A 19,988-nucleotide genomic window follows, 5' to 3' on the forward strand; every position below is an offset into this window, starting at 1 on the left:
TTCCCAATGAATATTCTTGGGGATGACAGTTTTCAAATCTGTGGTTAAATATGTTTGGAAAAGATGGAACCCTCATTGAGATTAACAATAAATATTTTCAGCCCTCTGAAAAATCTTGCAATAAAGAAATACATTTAATTTTGTGTAATTTAATCCAAAGTTAATTTCTAGACATCATGATCCCTATGCCTTTCTGTTATACTTAAAAATCTTCCTCATTTTCTACTATAATTATTCTCTGTTCTCTGTACATCTATCTACTCAACAAATACTTGGCTTAGTCCAAAAGTCATTCTGTTTTAAGTAACATATAACTTACTAAGTTAACATTAATCTCTGGTCCCTTTTATTAAAATGATATTAACTCATAAAGTTGTCAAACATCTACTCTACTATCCAATGAATAGTTTTAAGTCTATACTAAAACAACTGCTCTGCTCACATATCTATTTTCCTAGAGTTATAGGTAAGATAATTGGAAAAACATTTTGGTAACTTTAAGTGCTAAGTACATGTAAATGATTTTCATTGTTACCAAAAGAATTACCATCACCATGTCTAGTGCTGACACCTACAAATTTCCATCTTTTACGACCTACCAGGTTTTCATTATTTTTGTGCTCTCCAAAGTTTAAACATTTCAAAGAAAGAATTCCAGGTTCTATAATATTAATCTTATGAGAGAGCTAATTTCAGTGTTTTTCAAATGGGTTTTATTTAGACTACTTTGTCCAAACTCCTAGGAAAACACAGCTGAACACATATTATTTTGCAGGGTTATACAAAACTCCATTATGTCTAAAAATCAGGAAATGGAAGCCACAAAAGTATAACATATAGACTGATGTTTTCATCTTCCTTTATCTACGACCCTAGCAAGCATTACCTGTTCTGTGGACCATCACCAACTAAATATTCAACAATCCTATCCAGAGCACCTCGTTCTCGGGGAAGAATGGGTCTTGCCAAGGGTGGACCTGGAGGATGAAGTCCTATTAAATAAATAAATATGTACAAATAAAATTTATATGTCAAAGATAAAAATAAAATTTAATTCAATTACCAAGAACTATGTATGCTTGCTAGAACTCTTTTTAGAAAATTTTAACGAAATTTTAAAATATTAATTATTATAAATCTCCATAAAACACTTAAATTATTAAAAATAATACACTACCAAAAAACTATTTAAATGTATGCTATAGCAAAACCAGCAACATAGTTAAGAGATAACACTATGTAAGGTTCTGTACAAACTAATTTTTAAAACACCCCAACTCTTAAAAAGCCTATAAAAATAAATTAGGAGACTTCACTTTGATTCTAATGGAGTAACAAGGATAAGATTAAACTCCCCTCCTAAAAAAACTATGCAAAATGTAAGAACTAACAGACTTTACTAAAGACGAATATCGGGCAATGTAGGTTAATGTTTCCTTAGAGACTAAAACAAGATAGGCCCAACAATTGCCTCAGCTTACTGCCTATAGGGTTTCCAGGAACTGGGGCAAGGAAGGTACAACGAGGGGAAGTACAGCAGTTCCTAGAGTTGAGAAAAGAGTACTGGAACTCTGGGGAGGCCAGGGCAGCTCAGGTTCATGTGAAAGAGTACCAAAGAAAGGAGATGACACAGAGACAAAGCACTTAAAGTTCTTCAGAGGGTCTCCCAGAGTATTTGGTAGATTACTGATCACCTCATGCATGTGAGGAAACTACCTCAGACTAGAAGAACCAACTAAAAAGATGAAAGAAAGTAGTACTCACATAGGCCAAAAAAATTGCCTGTTTAAAATAGTTAGGTCATTGGGCAAAGTATTCCGAAGTTTTGTATTGAAGAGGAATGAAAAAATATACAATGAAGCAAAATTTACAGGGTCTAGCATCAGATCAAAAATTACTAGCCATGCATAGCAAGAAAATACCACTCATTAATAAGAAAAATTAACCAAAACTGGCCCAGATATTGAGAGCTGATTGGTCATTGGTCAGCAAAAATACTAACAAACTTATTATGTTTATCTCTCACATGTTTGAGAATCTAGAGGAAAGATTCAGTATGTTAAGTAGACATGGAAAAAATTAAAAACATCCAAATTCAACTTCTACAGATGAAAACTAAAATGTCGAGGATGAAAAATTTACAGAAGAGGTGAACAGCAATTTAGATATTGCAGAAAAAAATATTGGTGAACTTGAAGACGTAGCAATAGAAGCCATACAAAATGAAATACAGAGAAAAAGACAAAGAATTTTAAGGGAAAAAACATTAGTAAGTTGTGGGACAACCTCAAGCAGACATAGATATAAAATATACACTCAAAATGAAATAATTTATCATAGTAAAAACTACTTTATAAGAAATAACAAAAATTTTCAGGCAGAAGGAAATTGACAATAAACACAAAGCTGGTATGCAAAGGAATGAGAAGCATCTGAAATGGTTACCATGTGGATAGACAAGGAACACTTCTTATTATTTGAATTCATTTAAAAGATAATTTACTAAGTTAAAGGAAAAATAATAATTCATTGTGGGGTTTATAATATATATATAGAAGTAAAACGTACAACAATAAAAGCACAAAGGCCAGAAAAGAAGCACAAACAAATTGTTAGATTCTCAAAACTATTTGTGAAACGGTATTGTATCATTTGAAGGGGATTTGTGATAAATTAAAGACATCCACTACAAACCTCAAAACGACCATTAAAAGAACACAAAAAAGTCTTAGAGCCAATAAGACAGCAAAAAAGATTAAATGGAATCATAAAAGATAACCCAAAAGAAGGCAGAAAATGAGAAAAGGGTAACAGAAAACAGAAGGGAAAAATAGAAAAAAAGTCAGATGGAAATTTTAACTCAAACCCAAACATATAAACAATTACATTAAATTTATGTGATCTGAATATCCTCTTAATGAATAGATTATAAGAATGAGTAAAATCAAAAAGAAATAGACAAATACACAATTTTACTTGAAGATTAATACCTTATTCAATAATTGATAAAATAAGCAAATAGAAAAAAAAAATCAGGAATCACACAGAAGACTTGAACAACTACTTACTTCACCTAACTGACATTTATTTATACCTGGCTGCTCTACCTAACAGGGACAAACTATATGGTCTTTTCAAGAAAACAGAAAACATTTCTAACACATGATGTTTTGGACATAAAACAAGTCTCAGTACATTTATTAAGATTCAAAGCACACAAAATACGTTTTCTGGCCACAACAGAAATTAGGAATAAGCAACAGAAAAACATCTGAAAAATCATTAAATATTTGGAGGCTAAATAATATACATCTAAAGTAACCCAGGAATCAAAGCAAAAATTAAAGGGAAGTTATAAAGTATTTTAACTGAATAAAAATGAAAAAAATCAAAATTTTTGATATACAGTTAAAGTAGTATTTAGAGGAAAATTTGTAACACTAAGGACCTATTTTAAGAAGACAGGTTCAAAATCCATGACTTTGGCTTCATCCATGACTTCAGCTTCTATCTTAAGAAATTAAAAAAGAAGAGCCAGACATGGTAGGACATGCCAATAATCCCAGTGACTCAGGAGGTCACTTGCAATCAATAAGACTGCAAGTTCAAAGCCAGCCTACGAAACTTAGTGAGGCCCTAAGCAACTTAGCAAGACCCTGTCTCAAGCAACAAATAAACAAAAAAAGACCCTGCCTCAAAATAAAAAGGGCTGTGGTGTAACTCAGTGGTTAAGGGTCCCTACGTTCAATTCCCTGTACAAAAAAAAAAAAAAAAAAAAGCAAAAGAAAAGAATGAAACTAAAAAGGGAGAGCAAATGAAACCCAAAGTAAACAGAATAGAAGAAAGGTCAGGGAGAAAATTAATAAAATGAAATACATAAAAATAATAGAGAAAAGTTGGTTCCTTGAAAAGATCAATAAAATTGACACACTTCTAACCAGACTAATATTAAAAGGAATATTAAGAACAAGGTATGGCAATAAATTCTAAAGTTAGATGAAACATTCCTTGAAAGACTACCAAACTACCAGATCTCACTCAAGTCTATGTGACTTACTAAAATTTTGTCAAGAATTGTTGCATCTTGGGCTAGGGTTGTAGCTCAGGGGTAGCACTTGCCTAACATGTGTGAAGCACTGAGTTCGATCCTCAGCACCACATAAAAATAAATAAAATAAAGATATTGTGTCCATCTACAACTACAAATATTTTTAAAAAATAACTGTTGCATCTTATATTCACATGTGATATTATTCTACAGCTTTTCTTTTAAAAACTGAATTTTCAGTCGAAAAAAAAGAAGAATCCTTTCCACAAAGAAACACTAGGCCCAGATGCTTCAACTGGTAAAGTCTACCAAACATTTAAGGAAGAATACCAATTCCATACAAACTTAACCAGAAAAATAAAGAAAAGAAAAACTAACTGTAAGACCAGTATTACTCTGATGCCAATACCAGACAAAGATAGGAGGAAACAATAAAAAACATATTATAGACCTATATATCTAATGAGCACTGACATAAACATTTTAACCAAATGTTAGCAAATTGAAAACATCAGGACCAAGTGAGATCTATCCTAGGAAAGCAAGAAGTTGAATATTTAATAATCAATATAATTCACTACATGAACAGATATTAAAACAAAACAAACAAAATATGAACATCTCAATAAATGCAGAAAAATTCCATCATTTATTACTAATAACTGGAGAGTCACTTCCTCTACCTGATAAAGGGTTATTTATTTAAAAACAAACACAAACCCAAAACTAACATCATGTTGAATGGTGAAAGAGTAATTGCCTTTCCCCCAAGAACAAGATGGGACTAAGACAAGGATGTCTGCTCTGGTCATTTATAGTCAAGATTGTGTTGAAGGCTCTAGCTAGAATAACAGGCTAAGAGAAATTAATAAAAGGAAGGCTAGATTGAAAAGAGAAAGTAGAACTTTCTTTAATCACTGACAATGTGACTAAGCAGAAAATACAGTTATCTATACAAAAGCTACTACAACCAATAAGTGAGTTTAGGAAAGTTATAGGATATAAGAACAACATACAAAAATCAATTGAGTATTTATATACTAACGGTGAACAATTAGAAATACTTAATAAAATAACAGTATTTACAAAGGCACCAAAAATACAAAATGATCAGATGCAAACTGGGTCCCCAAATGGGCAAAACCTATACACAAAACTATAAAATACTGCTAAGAGAAATTAAAGACCTAAAGAAGAGATATATGCTGTATTTATGCAATGAATGAGGTAATATCAGAAGAACCTAATGGGGAGTGGAGAGGAGAAGACTAAGAGTTTATGTAATAGTTTATATTACATAAAAGTAATAGGAATCCTATATTTTGTATGTGGCTCCCATGTCTGTAGACAAATAAATTGTTTGGCTTTTTCCTGTTTAAAAACAAACAATACCCCAGTACCGCAAAAAAAAAAAAAAAAAAAAAAAAAAAAAAAAAAAAACACAATAGTTAAACATTCAAACTTTATAAAAAATGACTCTATGGTGTCTGAAAACAATTATTTATAGGAGATACTCTGAGTTGAGAGACAACACAGAAAATACTGAAAAGAAAATGAGAGAATAAAATAAATAAAATGTGATATTTGCCTTTGTGAAACATGACATGATGAACATAAGAGTTAAGTAGGTAGCAATGGAGGTTGATGCAGAGACCTCATAGAAAACTCGGAAACGAAATGGGACCTTCTTGGAATAAGTCTTGTGATACAAGAATACAAGATTTTCAAAATGGCTGTGACAAAAACTATAATGTATTTCATACTGACTTTAGAGTAGTTATACTATATTAATATCTTAAAGGAATAAGATTGTCATTGAAAAATAAATTTGAATGTAGATACTGCCATCTTTCATTATCAAAATTTCAACTTAAAAAGCAAACAAAATTAGATTTTTCCCTCAGTGCTGAGGATTAAACCAAGGGTCTTACACATGCTAGGCAAGCACTCTACAGTGAGGTACAACCCCAACCCCCACATTAGATTTTGAAAGCATTTAAACCAACTTAACTTGCTAGATTATTTCAGTGAATATGTCCACAAAGCAATCTGGATATATAAGCCTACAGATTTCATAAAAATATCTTAACGTCCTTACATACTAATAACTTTTAAAATAATGTATCTTCATACTCATTATGAAGCTATTATGGACAAGAGTAATTAATAAAACATCAAAAGCAATCATTGTAGGAATACTGGTCATTTTTACACAGGTTGGCAAATTATCAAGTACCTGCTGGTTATTAATTTTCAAACATATGGGAGCCCTGTGGTAATACACATTAAATTGATTCTCTTCCACAAATATGGTATAAAGAAAAAAATGAATTATTAATCTTCTCTATAATAAATCATCTAACTCATTCGTATTTTTGGCAATGTACAATATAAACAGTCTTTCACAAAGAAACTAATTAGAAACTTTAGCAAACATGTTTTATTTACATCTACAAGAAATTTAGGCCATTGTTCCATCAATAGCCCTATCCTCACATATAAAATGCAGTTTTTATGATTATATAAATAGCTGAATTTTTATTTCTTTAAAATTAAATACACAAATGTATATAATTCATACACTCATACCAAAAAAAAAAAAAAAAAAAATTCATTAAGCAACCAGAATTTTAATTTATAAATCATGGGTATCTCAAACTACCCACCAATAACTGGAAGAAGAGTGATTTTTCAATCAATTTAACCTTTCTCAATTTCACAAAACACATGTCTGCCTCATAGTGATATCATATGTCAAATTTAAGTTATATTTTAATTACTTTAAAACGTATGATTTGTATACATTTCATTTGTAATCATCTTGTTTAAAAATTAAGAAACAAATTTATTTATAAATTATAATTATATTTATAAATGTTATAAATATGTAATTGTTATAAATAACCACATAAATATTATGAATTTTATATAGATATATATGTATAAATATACACATACACAATGGAGTTACTCAGTCATAAAGAATAATGATTTTATAGCATTTGCTGGTAAAATGGAACTGGAGACTATCATGCTAAGTGAAATAAGCCAGTTCCAAAAAGTCAAAGGTTAAATGCTTTCTCTGATATGTAGAAGCTAATCCAAATTAAGGTGGGGGAATTAATAAATTAGAAGACTAGAAGAAAGATCAGTGGAGAAGACAAAGGGGAATGAAAGCAAGGGAGAAGAAATGGGATAGAGAAAGACAGTGGAATGAATCTGACCTAATATTCCTATGTATTTATATGAATATACCACAGTGAATCTCACCATCATGTATATCCACAAGACACTAATTAAAGAAAAAAAACTATAAGTAAAGAGCAGAATGGTAACTAGAGTAGAGGGTTGGGAACAGAGGAAGGGGAAGTGCTGGGCTCTGAATTAGGGCAAATTATATTCTGTGCTTTTATAATTATGTCAAAATAAATTCTATTGTTCATATCACTAAAAGCAATAGAAAAATTGAAAAAATAAAAATATAAATTATAAATAATCGTTTATAAATCTATTATAAATATAATTGATATAAAAATCATAAATATAAATTGCTGATATAAAACATAAAATATATAAATTATAAATGTTATAAATAATCTTATTGATTAAAATGCCTATATATTAATGTAAAGTTAATATTATAGGATATGTTTGTATTATAATAAATATGGCACATAATATGCACATATATTAATATAATACAAATTAATATATTATAAATACCATAAATAAATAAGTTTTCTATTCTAAAATCTTATGCTATAGTTTTTAAAGGAAAAAAAGGCAAAGAACTCTATTATAACAAGTAATATTTAGTTTTTTTATTGATTTTATTACATAAATGCTCTGATTATCTGATACCAAATACTGCCATGCCTGACATTATCACAAATTATATGTTCATAACTAGCCATGAAATACCAAAGTAATCTAAATTAGAATTGAATATCTTAAAATAAAATAATTTACTATCATATTCAAAAATCTAATATGCAACTCTGTGTAAAATAATGTATCGTGCTAAATAAAGTCGTGGACTTCCATGTCCCAACCACACTCCAAAAATAATCACAGGGTAATATGTTATATGTTATGCTCCAGAATGGAATCTTCTACAGGTTCACCACACTGAAAAAAGAGGATCTATGCAAGAAAATAGTAAAGGCAATGTTAATAGAACTCTATAAAGAGTATACCAGAAAATACTAAGGTTCCATGACTTAGAAAAAGAGTGGAAAAAATCTACTAGTCCATACTAACAAAAGTAACATTGGGAAACAAAACGCAGGAATATTCTTCCTGAAATAGGTTGTCATATTTAAAAATGTATTGCAAGAACTAGCAAAGAACATAAATACTTTCCAAAAGTATTCTCTTCTCTATAACATATAAATCTGAAGTCATTCTAAAGTTGAATATAAAAAGATATGCTAAACTATTGACTACAGAATACTACAAAGTTTTATTGCCATTTAAACAAAGAAGCCATAACAGTTAAATGAGCTCAAGAAATAGGTTTCAGTATCACAAGGTGCCAGCTGTAAAGAGTTATGGCTAATTGAATATGGAACTCCTGCTTAATCAGATAACTGCTCTGCTATTTCCAAATGAAATGCCATTTCCATACTGTCTGAAAATGGCCCGTTTTATTGGTAACCAGAGAAAACAATATAAACTGTAAATAACATTAAGTGCTCTGTTTACCCATTCCAGGCACTGAAGTAACAGGGGATCCAAGACGTCTGGGTAACACATTTGATGATAGGGTTGGAGTACCCGTTTTTTCTGGTGGTCCACCAGGGGCTGAAGTATCCTTTGATGGTCCAGGAGATACCGGAACTTGTGGAGGAGGACCCTGATTAGAGGTTGCTGGTGTTGGAGAAAGGTTTCTTTGTACTGCAGTTCGCTGGCGAATCTCTGAGAAGCATAAGTATATACTATATTGAATATTCAATATACCATATTAGCCAACACTATGAATGACACTTATTAAAATTATTTGGCACCAAAAAGCATTCTAGGATCAAAACTACGTGTAATGAGAAATTTATAAAATGTAAACTGAAAATACAGTACCACATTCTGAACCTACAACTGAACATTTACACAACAAACCTTGATCTATCACTTAAAATCACCAACGAATTATGTCATGTCTTTTTACAGTAAACCTTCCTAACTATAATAAAAGAAAGTATACCAGAATAAGTAAAAAATAGCAGATTTGTTTGTTAAAATTCAAAAATAAAAATCTTAAGAAGTGTGACTACATATATTATGGAATTATAAAAGAATATCTAAGTAGTCACAGAAAAGGTAAGAAAAAATAAATAAATGTATTCTTTACTACTTAGGTACCATTCCTATTCTCCTTTATACATTGCTAACTTTTTGGCAAATTTCTTTTTGCGAATACTTTAATATAGGAACACTTGTATTCCATATAAAGTTTAATCATAAATACAATCTTAACTTTTAATTGTAAAAATTATAAGAGTCTGTGTACAGGTCTGCAAATGTGTCAAATTCAGGCTGTCGCCTGCTTTTGTAGTTTTATTGAAACACAGTTCTACTCTCTTGTTTACATACTGTCTACAGTTACTTTCAAAGAGTTGAGTAGTTACAAAAGAGACTATATGATTCTCTAAGTCATTCACTACCTGGCCTTTTACAGAAAATATTTCATGACTCAATAACATAAAACTAAATTCTAACATTCCCCATTCCATCTAATACCTTATTTGAATATCAGTAGTAAGATCTCAAAGAAGCCCTTTATAACTTTTTAATTCTATATATCACATTAAATCTTTACAAACTCTGAATTAGTGAGCTAAAACTAAAGAAGTTATGTTTTATTTGGCATGAAGAGTAAACATGTACACTTCAAAAAGATGAACACTTTAGATTTGAATTCTAACAAAGATTTTCATGAAAAGTTCACTGAAAAGTATAGCTCCCATGTAAGCTCTCAGTCCACAACAAACTAGTCTACTTACTAGTTAAGGACCTTAACAGTTAGGGTTTGCTTAAGACCTGGCTCTAGCTACGTGACCTCAGATGGACTACTTTCATAAACCTATTTCTTTATTTGTAAAATTAGGATATAGCTAACCCACAAAATTATTTTGAGGATTAAATAAGATAATATCCATTCACTGATAGTTCACATTTACTGAATACTCAGTGTTTTCACACAACTAAGAATTTTCTTTTTTCTTTTTCATTTTTTGCAGAGCTGGAATGAACCCTGGACCTTGCCCATCCAAAGCTAGCACTCTACCCTCAGCACCTACACTAAGTCATTTTCAAATTATTTCAGTTTTAATTACTAGAACCAACAAATTTTCAATTGGTTCATAATTCAGTTTCTAACCAAGCCACTGCAATAATAAATTATAAGCACATTATCATTATATACTGGAACCATCTTTATACTTTGCTATTTTGCCATGTAGTTTATGCAGAAAATATTAGATATTACCTGCACTAATCATATCCTATCATCTCCTGTATATTAGTTATTTTCACTCACAAGGAATACCTTAACAGGCAGTTACACATTAAGAAAAATATTAAATGTGCACAAGTTACTGAAATCACATTTGATCATTTAAATTGTAAAAAAATAAGCCATCAAATACTATAATTTTCAGCTAATTTTCAGGTAAAGCATACCTCCAAAATGTACACTTTTACTTAGACAAATAAAAATTTAGCATATATCAAACTATACTAAAAGTAGCTGTTATCCTTTCACTTCTTGAATAAAGACTTAAGACTGTTTCCTCTGAATGAACACTTACCCTGTGAAAATTAGCAGAGATATTCTTTTAATATCAATTGTCAAGGTGAGGTCTATAACTAGTTAACAAATAACATCATATCTAGTGGTCCATAAAAAAGATTTAGCTTAATATTTCTAAATCTAAATTTAGGCAAAGAGAAAAAAACGTTATAGAAGAGTTATGAAAGGGGAAACAATGTCATCATTTTCAAAAGAAACACCAGTAACAAAGGATTGCAATTATCAATAGTTTTAAATAGCTAGAAATACAGTGACAAATCTATACTCGGTAATATATTATGAAACATTCTGTAGTCTCAATTTAGAATAGCTAAGATTTATCTACTTTTAGCTACCTGTCATTCACAAATGTTCTTATATTAAAAACAAAATTCTTAACAAAGCAGACTATTGTTTATATTCAGTATTTCCTATATTAAAATGTAAAATACAATCCTCCAAAAGAAAATTATTAAGCATTACACATCAATCGGGCAAAATATCATAAGGAGTATTCTATAAGGTCAATTTGTGACTAGAGAATGTTTGAACATTCTCATCAATGATCAATCAACAATTAAACAAAAATGATACTTGCCAAGTATGAGGACATGTCTACATTGGTTTTAAATTCAAAATTAAGCAAAAGAAAAAAATGAGATTATTTTTTAAAACTATGCTATAGAAAAAAAAAGGAAGGCAACTGTTATGGTTTAAATGTGGTATTCCCCCAAAAGCTCACCTGTGAGACAATGAAAGAAGGTATGGAGGAGAAATGATTAGATCAGAGCCTTAACTTAATCAGTGAATTAATCTCTGATATGGGATTAACTGAGTGGTAAGTGGAGGCAGGTGTGGTGTGGCTGGAAAAGTGGCCCATTGGGGGTGTGGCTATGGGATATATATTTTGTATCTGGAGAGGAGAGTCTCCCTCCCTCCTCTCTCCCCTCCCCTCCCCCTTCTCCCCTTTCCTCCCCCCCCCCCAGCTTCTTGATCAACATGTGAGCCGCTTCCCCTCAGTCACACTCTTCTGCCTCACCTCAAGCCCCACCTTGAGCAGAGAGGAACAGAGTTGGCCTTCTATGGACTAAGACCTCTGAAACCGTATGAGCCCCTAAATAACCTTTCCTCCTTTACAGTTGTTCTAGTCAGGTCCTTTTGTTGCAGCAGAAAAAAAAGCTGACTACAACAGCAACAAAGTTTAAAATAATGATAAAGTAGCTTTGTTATGAAAAGTGGACTTGTTGAAACTTTCTTAATTTTAGCTCCACTCTGCTGTAGTTCTTGAGCATGCAGTCTTTTCCAAATTAATGAGATCTCTCAGTTCAGCTTCCTCCTAATGAGAATGCTTACCTCTTATGGTTTTTGCAAACAGTAAATGAGATAATCAAAACATAAGAGCTTAGACAGAGCACATGAAAAGTACTTGATAAGTGTAACTATTAGTATCAGTAGTGTAAATCTAAATGTTCCAGACATTACAATAGATCAAAAGCTAAGCAATCTACAATTTCTAAAGCAATTATTTAAAAATACATATAGCTGGGGTTGTGGTTCAGTGGTAGAGTGCTTGGTAGTGTGTGGGTCACTGGGTTCAATCCTTAGCACTGCATAAATAAAATATAGACACTGTGTCCATCTACAACTAAAAAAGTAAAAAAATAAATAAAATACATACAGCCAAGCATAGTGGCACACACACCTGCAATCTCAGTTATTCAGGAGATTGAGGCAGGAGGACTGCAAATTGGAGACCAGCCTCCGCAACTTAGCAAGACTCTGTCTCAAAATAAAAGGCTGGGGATGTAGCTCAGTGTTAGGGTGCCCCAAGCTCTATATACCACAAAAAATAAAAAATAAAAATCTATATAAATACATTAATTTAAACACTAAATGTTTTCCAAAAGTTATTTGTGACCTTGTTAAAAGTGTAAAAATGATTAATTTAAGATTGAAGTGTATAAAACTCTAGTTTACTATTAAATAATTCTTGAAATGAATGTTCTACCGTATAATTATTTCTCTCTTTTTTTTTTCTTTTCCTTTTTTTCTTAAAATACTGATCTAGGCATATGCAATTGTGACTTCAACATCAATTCCTGGCTTAACGCTTTTACAAATAATCTGCTTAACAATTTCAGAAGGACCAAGTCAATGAGTCACTTGTGGATTCTCACCTGGAAATGATTCCACAAAGCATTTTTTTTTTTTGCAGTAAGTCTCAAAGTCTTGTTAAGCATTTAGATGATATCCTCACTTCTCCCGCACACCATTTTCCAAATCTAATTGCCTTCAAGTCCTATCAATCTACTCCTGAGTTATCTCTTAAATCATTTTTCCCACTCAACTACATTGCTGTAATTTTAGTGCAGGCCTTTATCTCTTGTCCATATTAAATGATATTCTAACTGATATCCATGTCTCAGCTTTCTTCTCTTTTCAATCCATTCTTCATGTTACCAAGAAAAAGTGTTCATTCTAAAACTCAAAACCTGAAGTTGGGGGTGTAGTTCAGTGGCACAGCACTTGCTTGCATGTACAAGGCCCTAGGTTTGATCCCTAGCACCAACAAAAAATAAAATTAAAGTCTCCAGTGGCTTTCCATGCTGCATATAGGATAAAGTCCCACCACATAATGTTGTATACAAAGTCTTTAATTGTTTGATCCCTCCTTCACATGAACCCTACCTCCCTTTTTCAAGGACAAGGATCTATTTGCAGTCCCTCAAGGTACCGAGTTGTTTTTCTGTTATTGCCCAGGTAGTGATCCTGGATAACTAAAGAGTACTTTCCCAACTCTGTTCTAATAGAAAATTATAATGATTTACCTTCTACCTTAGCGTGATTCTTGGTAACCCTGAAGACTGTTTTACTTACATGTTTATACCCCTTTTAACCAAGAACTAACAGGCAGAAACTGCATCTTTATAGGACCTGTGCAAGGTAACTGGCACAGTAAGAATTTTAAAAGTCTATGAAATGAATCTACTTTTCTCCTGCTTTTCAATTTTAAATTTCTAACTGCATGTTACCCAACTTACATGGTATAAAAAGCAAAATAATGTTCTCCCAAAGACATCCACACACTTATTCCCAGAACTTGTAAATATGCTGTTACAGTCAAAAGAAATCGAATGGAATTGAAATTGTGAATCAGTTGAATCTGTGTTGACTGCTGCATTGAGAATCTCAGCCTAACTTCAATTAAAAAGGCTAACTTGAGGTCTATTGGCATCTGATCTGCTATTTTGCTGCCTCCATTATTCTGCCTTCCCCACACCACTTTACAACCCAGATTGTTAGCCCTGGAACCTCCTGCTCAGTCATTGGTCCAGATTGTTAGCCTGCGAACTCCCAAGTCAGTCATTGGTCCGTTGTTATTAGCCAGCAAAATTCCACTATTTAAGAAGAGCTCCCCCACCATTTTCTCTCTCTCTCTCCTCCTCACTCTTGCTCCCTCTCTCACTCTCTCTCGCTCTCGCTCTCTCTCTCTCTCACCCTGCAGGGAAACACTCTGCCTGTTCGTTTAATAAAATCTCCTGCATGAATTCCTGCGTCCAAAGTGGTTTCTGGGTGCTTTCTCTTATTGTTCACCAGTAGCCAGCATAACAACCTCAGACCTCCAGTGGATCGCCAGCTGCCTGCTGTTGCCTGGAAGTCCACTGTCACTGTACCTGCAGGTTTGGTTACATCTGACTGCCACCATCTTGAGACAACAGCCAGGACCTGTAGGACCCCCCACCGGACTGACCAAGCCCCGTCTTCAGGACCCCTGCCCAACCAACTGCACCCTGCCTCCAGGAACCCCGGCCAACCATGCCCACACCACGAACTGCAGCTCCCCATTTGTCAACACATTTGGAAGCCAGACCAGCCATCTTGGATTATCCTAGAAGCGGAAGCACCCATCTTTAGGTGGGGCAAATCCCATCCTGAGATGCCTGCTGGAGACTGGAAGTTCATTGTCAGGTACCTCTCATGCATCAGACTACAGAAGACTGGGAGTTTTGAATACTATATGACTGTTATAGTGTAGATTATTTTTTTTCTTTTTTTTTTTTTCTCTCCTTTTTGAAAAATTTTAAGTTTTCTTTACTTTTCTTGATTTATTTTCCTTTTATTTACCTGTTTCCTCAGAGTCTCTTTCTCCCTTTTCTCATGCTAACAACCAACTTCTTTTGATTACACTTTCACTCTTTCTATGATCTACAACTTCTATAAACTCTTTTCTTATCCCATTAACAATTACATCCTACACTTCTCCCCATCTCTTTGTCCTCCATTAGAAACTGCAGACCTTATTGCAAATCTATTTGTTATACTATAGATAATAATTGAACTCATTCTGTTTATTATGACAATATTGTTAACATCTTCATAGGGGTTATTTGACTTAGGGCTGCATATTTTCTGTACTGGGTGCTGCTAATATTGATCTCCCCCTTAAAGAAGAGGTCTTGGAAAACTATAGAGTCACTATAAACCTACAGGGGAAAACAAATACCCCAGATCTGCACTGCTAGAGGGGAAGATACATGAACAACATGAAAACACAAGGGAAGAAAATGATCCAAACAAACCTAGATTCTATATTAATAGAATCCAGTGACAGCATGGTAGAAGAAATGTCAGAAAAGGAGTTCAGAATATACATAATTAAAATGATTCATGAAGCAAAGGATGAGATAAGAGAGCAAATGCAGGCAATGAATGTTCACTCCAATAAGTAGTTGAAGGAGCAATTGCAGGAAGCAAAAGATCATTTCAATAAAGAGAGATTCTCAAAAAAAAAAAAAAAGCATCACCAATAGACTACATCACTTGGAAGACAGAACCTCAGACAATGAAGACAAAATATTTAATCTTGAAAATAAAGTTGACCAAACAGAGAAGATGGTAAGAAATCATGAACAAAACCTCCAAAAGAATTATGGGACATCATGAAAAGACCAAATTTGAAAATTATTGAGATTGAGGAAGGCACAGAGATACAAACAAAGGAATGAACAACATATTCAATGGAATGATATCAGAAAATTTCCCAAATCTGAAGAATGAAATGGAAAGTCAAATACAAGACTTACAGAACACCAAATGCACAAAATTACAACAGATCCACATGAAGGGACATTATAATGAAAATGCCTAACATACAAAATAAACATAGCATTTTGAAGGCTGCAAGAGAAAAGCATCATATTACATATAGGGGGAATCCAATACAGATGTCAGCAGATTTCTCATCCCAGACCTTAAAAGCTAGAAGGGCCTGGAACAACATATTTCAAGCTCTGAAAGAACATGGTTGCCAACCAAGAATCCTATGCCCAACAAAACTAACCTTCAGATTTGAAGACGAAATAAAATCCTTTCTTGATAAACAAAAGTTAAAAGAATTTACAAATAGAAAGCCTGTGCTACAGAATATCTCATGAGGAGGAATGGTCAATGTAGGTCAGCAAAGGGAGGAACTACCTTAAAGGAAAAACCAATCAAAGGAGAAACCAAGTCAACTTAAAAACCAAAATTAATCCAAAATGACTGGGAATACAAATCATATCTCAATAATAACCCTGAATGCTAATGGCCTAAACTCATCAAGAAAAGACACAGACTGGCAGAATGGATTAAAAAGAAAGACCCAACAATATGCTGCCTTCAAGAGACTCATCTCATAGAAAATCCACAGATTAAAGGTGAAAGGATAGGAAAAAAACCGACCATGCACATGGACTCAGTAAAAAAACGGGAATTTTCATCCTTATTCAGATAAAGTGGACTTCAAGCCAAAGTTAGTCAGAAGGGATAGAGAAGGATATTTCATACTGCTTAAGGGAACCACAAATCAGGAAGACATACCAATTGTAAATATTTATGCCCCTCACAATGGTGCATCCATGTTCATCAAACAAATCCTTCTCAGTTCCAGGAATCAAATAGACCACAACACAATAATTCTGGGTGACTTTAACACACCAATGTCAACAAATAGATCTTCCAAACAAAAACTAAACAAAGAAACCACAGAACTCAATAACACAATCAATAACTTAGATCTAACAGAAATATACAGAATATTCCATCCATCAATGAGTAAATACACTTTTTTCTCAGCAGCACATGGATCCTTCTCTAAAATAGACCATATGTTATAACACAAAGCAACCCTTAGTAAATGCAAAAAAACAGAGATACTACCTTCTGCTCTATCAGATCATAATGGAATGAAATTAGAAATCAATGACAAAATAAAAAGCAAAAGTTACCGCTTTTAGTCTGGAGACTAAATAATAAGCTACTGAGTGAAGCATGTATAACAGAAAACATGAGGGAGGAGATAAAAACATTCGTAGAGGTAAATGACAATGACAATACAACATATCAAAATCTCTGGGACACTATGAAAGTAGTACTAAGAGGAAATTCATTGCATGGAGCACATTCAAGAAAAGAATAAAAAGTCAACAACTAAATGACCTAATATTACAGCTCAGAGCCCTAGAAAAAGAAGAACAGAACAATACCAAAAGCAGTAGAAGACAGGAAATAATTAAAATAAGAGCTGAAATCAATGAAATTGAAACAAAAGAAACAATTCAAAAAATTGACAAAAGGTTGGTTCTATGAAAAAGTAAACAAAATAGACAAACCCTTAGCCACACTAACAAAGAGAAGGAGAGAGAAAACTCAAATTACTAAAATTCATGATGAAAAAGGAAATATCATGACAGACACCACTAAAATACATAACATAATGAGAAGCTACTTTGAAAATCTGTACTCCAACAAAATAGAAAATATCGAAGACATCAACAAATTTCTAGAGACATATGATCCTCCCAAACTGAACCAGGAAGACATATACAATTTAAACAGATCAATTTCAAACAATGAAATAGAAGAAGCCATCAAAAGTCTACTAACCAAGAAAAGTCCAGGATCGGAAGGATTCTCATCTGAGTTCTACAAGACCTTCAAAGAAGAACTCATTCCAATACTCCTCAAAGTATTATAGGAAACAGAAAAGGAGGGAATCCTTCCAAATTCATTCTATAAGCTAGTATCACCCTCATACCCAAACCAGACAAAGACACATCAAGGAAAGAAAATTTTAGACCAGTATCTATAGACGAATATAGATGCAAAAATCTTCAACAAAATTCTGGCACATCAAATTCAAAAACATATTAAGAAGACAGTGTACCATGATCAAGTGGGGTTCATCCTGGGGATACAAGGTTGGTTCAACATTCGCAAATCAATAAATGTAATTCATCACATCAATAGACCTAAGGTTAAGAATCATATGATTATTTCAATTGATGCAGAGAAAATGTTCAACAAAATACAACATCCCTTCATGCTCAAGACACTAGAAAAAATAGGGATAGTAGGAACATACCTCAATATTGTAATGGCTACTTATGCTAAGCCCATGGCCAACATCATTCTTAATGGAGAAAACCTAAAAGCATTCCCTTTAAAAACTGAAACTAGACAGGGATGCCCTCTTTCATCACTTCTATTCAACATTCTCCTTGAAATACTAGCCAGAGTAATTAGACAGACCAAAGAAATTAAAGGGTGAATAGGAAAAGAAAACTCAAGCTGTCACTATTTGCTGATGACATGATTCTATATTTAGAGGATTCAAAAAACTCCACCAGAAAACTTCTAGACCTCATAAATGAATTCAGCAAAATAACAGGATATAAAATCAACACACATAAATCTAAAGCATTTTTATTCATAAGCAAAGAAACACCTGAAAGGGAAATGAGGAAAACTGCTCCATTCACAATAGCCTCAAAAAAAATAAAATACTTGGGAATCAATCTAACCAAAAAGGTGAAAGATCTCTACAATGAAAACTACAGAACATTAAAGAAAGAAATTGAAGAAGACCTTAGAAGATGGAAAGATCTCCCATGTTCTTGGATAGGCAGAGTTAATATTATCAAAATGGCCACACTTCCAAAGGTGCTATACAGATTTAACACAATTCCAATTAAAATCCCAATGACATTCCTCACAGGAATAGAGAAAGCAATCATGTAATTCATCTGGAAGAACAAGGCCCAGAATAGCCAAAGCAATCCTGGGCAGGAAGAGTGATGCAGGAGATATAATACCAGACCTTAAACTCTACTATAGAGCAATAGTAACAAAACTGCATGGTATTGGCACCAAAATAGACAGGTAGGCCAATGGTACAGGATAGAAGACACAGAGACATACCTATATAAGTACAGTTATCTCATAGTAGACAAAGGTGCCAAAGACTAACAATGGAGAAAAGATAGCCTCTTTAACAAATGGTGCTGGCAAAACTGGAAATCCATATGCAGTAAAATGAAATTAAACCCCCATCTCTCACCCTGTACAAAACTCAACTCAAAATGGATTAAGGATCTAAGAATTAGACCTGACACCCTTCACCAAATAGAAGAAAAAGTAAGCCCAAATCTCCATCACATTGGCTTAGGACCAGACTTCCTTTACAAGGCCCCCATAGGACAAGAAATAAAAGGAAGAATCAATAAATGGGATAGATTCAAACTAAAAAGCTTTTTCTCAACAAAGGAAACAATCAATAATGTGAAAAAAGAGCCTACAGAGTGGGAGAAAATCTTTTCCACATATACCTCAGACAGAGTACTAATCTCCAAAGTTTATAAAGAACTTAAAAAACTTTACACCAAAAATAAAAAGAACCCAATCAATAAATGAGCTAAGGAATTGGACAGATACTTCACAGAAGAAGATATACAGGTGCTCATCATCCCTAGTAATTACAGAAATGCAAATTAAAACCACCTTGAGATTTCATCTGACTCTAATTAGAATGACTATTATCAAGAACACAAGCAATAATAAGTGTTGGCGTGGTCGTGGGGGAAAAGGCACACTCATACATTGCTGGTGGAGTTGCAAACTGGTGCAGCCACTCTGGAAAGCAGTATGGAGATTCCTCAGAAAACTTGGAATGGACCCACCATTTGACCCAGGACTTATATCCCACTCCTTGGTTTATATCCAAAGGACTTAAAATCAGCATACTACAGTGATGCAGCCACATCAATGTTCATAGCAGCTCAATTCACAGTAGCTAGATTATGGAACCAACTGAGATGCCCTTCAATTGATGAATGG

The 19,988-nt window shown here is 33.1% G+C and overlaps 1 protein-coding gene across 4 annotated transcripts in view; it reads right to left on the reverse strand.

The window, feature by feature from the left end:
* The window catches only part of Lnpk (lunapark, ER junction formation factor), a 76,508-nt gene that overhangs the window by 11,642 nt on the left and 44,878 nt on the right, over positions 1-19,988 (reverse strand). For all 4 annotated transcript variants that reach the window (XR_007107894.1, XM_047547021.1, XM_047547022.1 and 1 more), the window contains exons 9-10: positions 8,753-8,965; positions 887-992 (exon numbers count right to left, since the gene is read on the reverse strand). Coding sequence is in view for 3 of the 4 variants with exons in the window: in XM_047547021.1 (XP_047402977.1) it covers positions 887-992; positions 8,753-8,965 (319 nt within the window). In the remaining variant the exon portion in view is untranslated. The remainder of the gene's footprint in view (positions 1-886; positions 993-8,752; positions 8,966-19,988) is intronic.

Source organism: Sciurus carolinensis, chromosome 3 (genome assembly GCF_902686445.1).
Source record: "Sciurus carolinensis chromosome 3, mSciCar1.2, whole genome shotgun sequence".
Classification (NCBI taxonomy): Eukaryota; Metazoa; Chordata; class Mammalia; order Rodentia; family Sciuridae; genus Sciurus; species Sciurus carolinensis.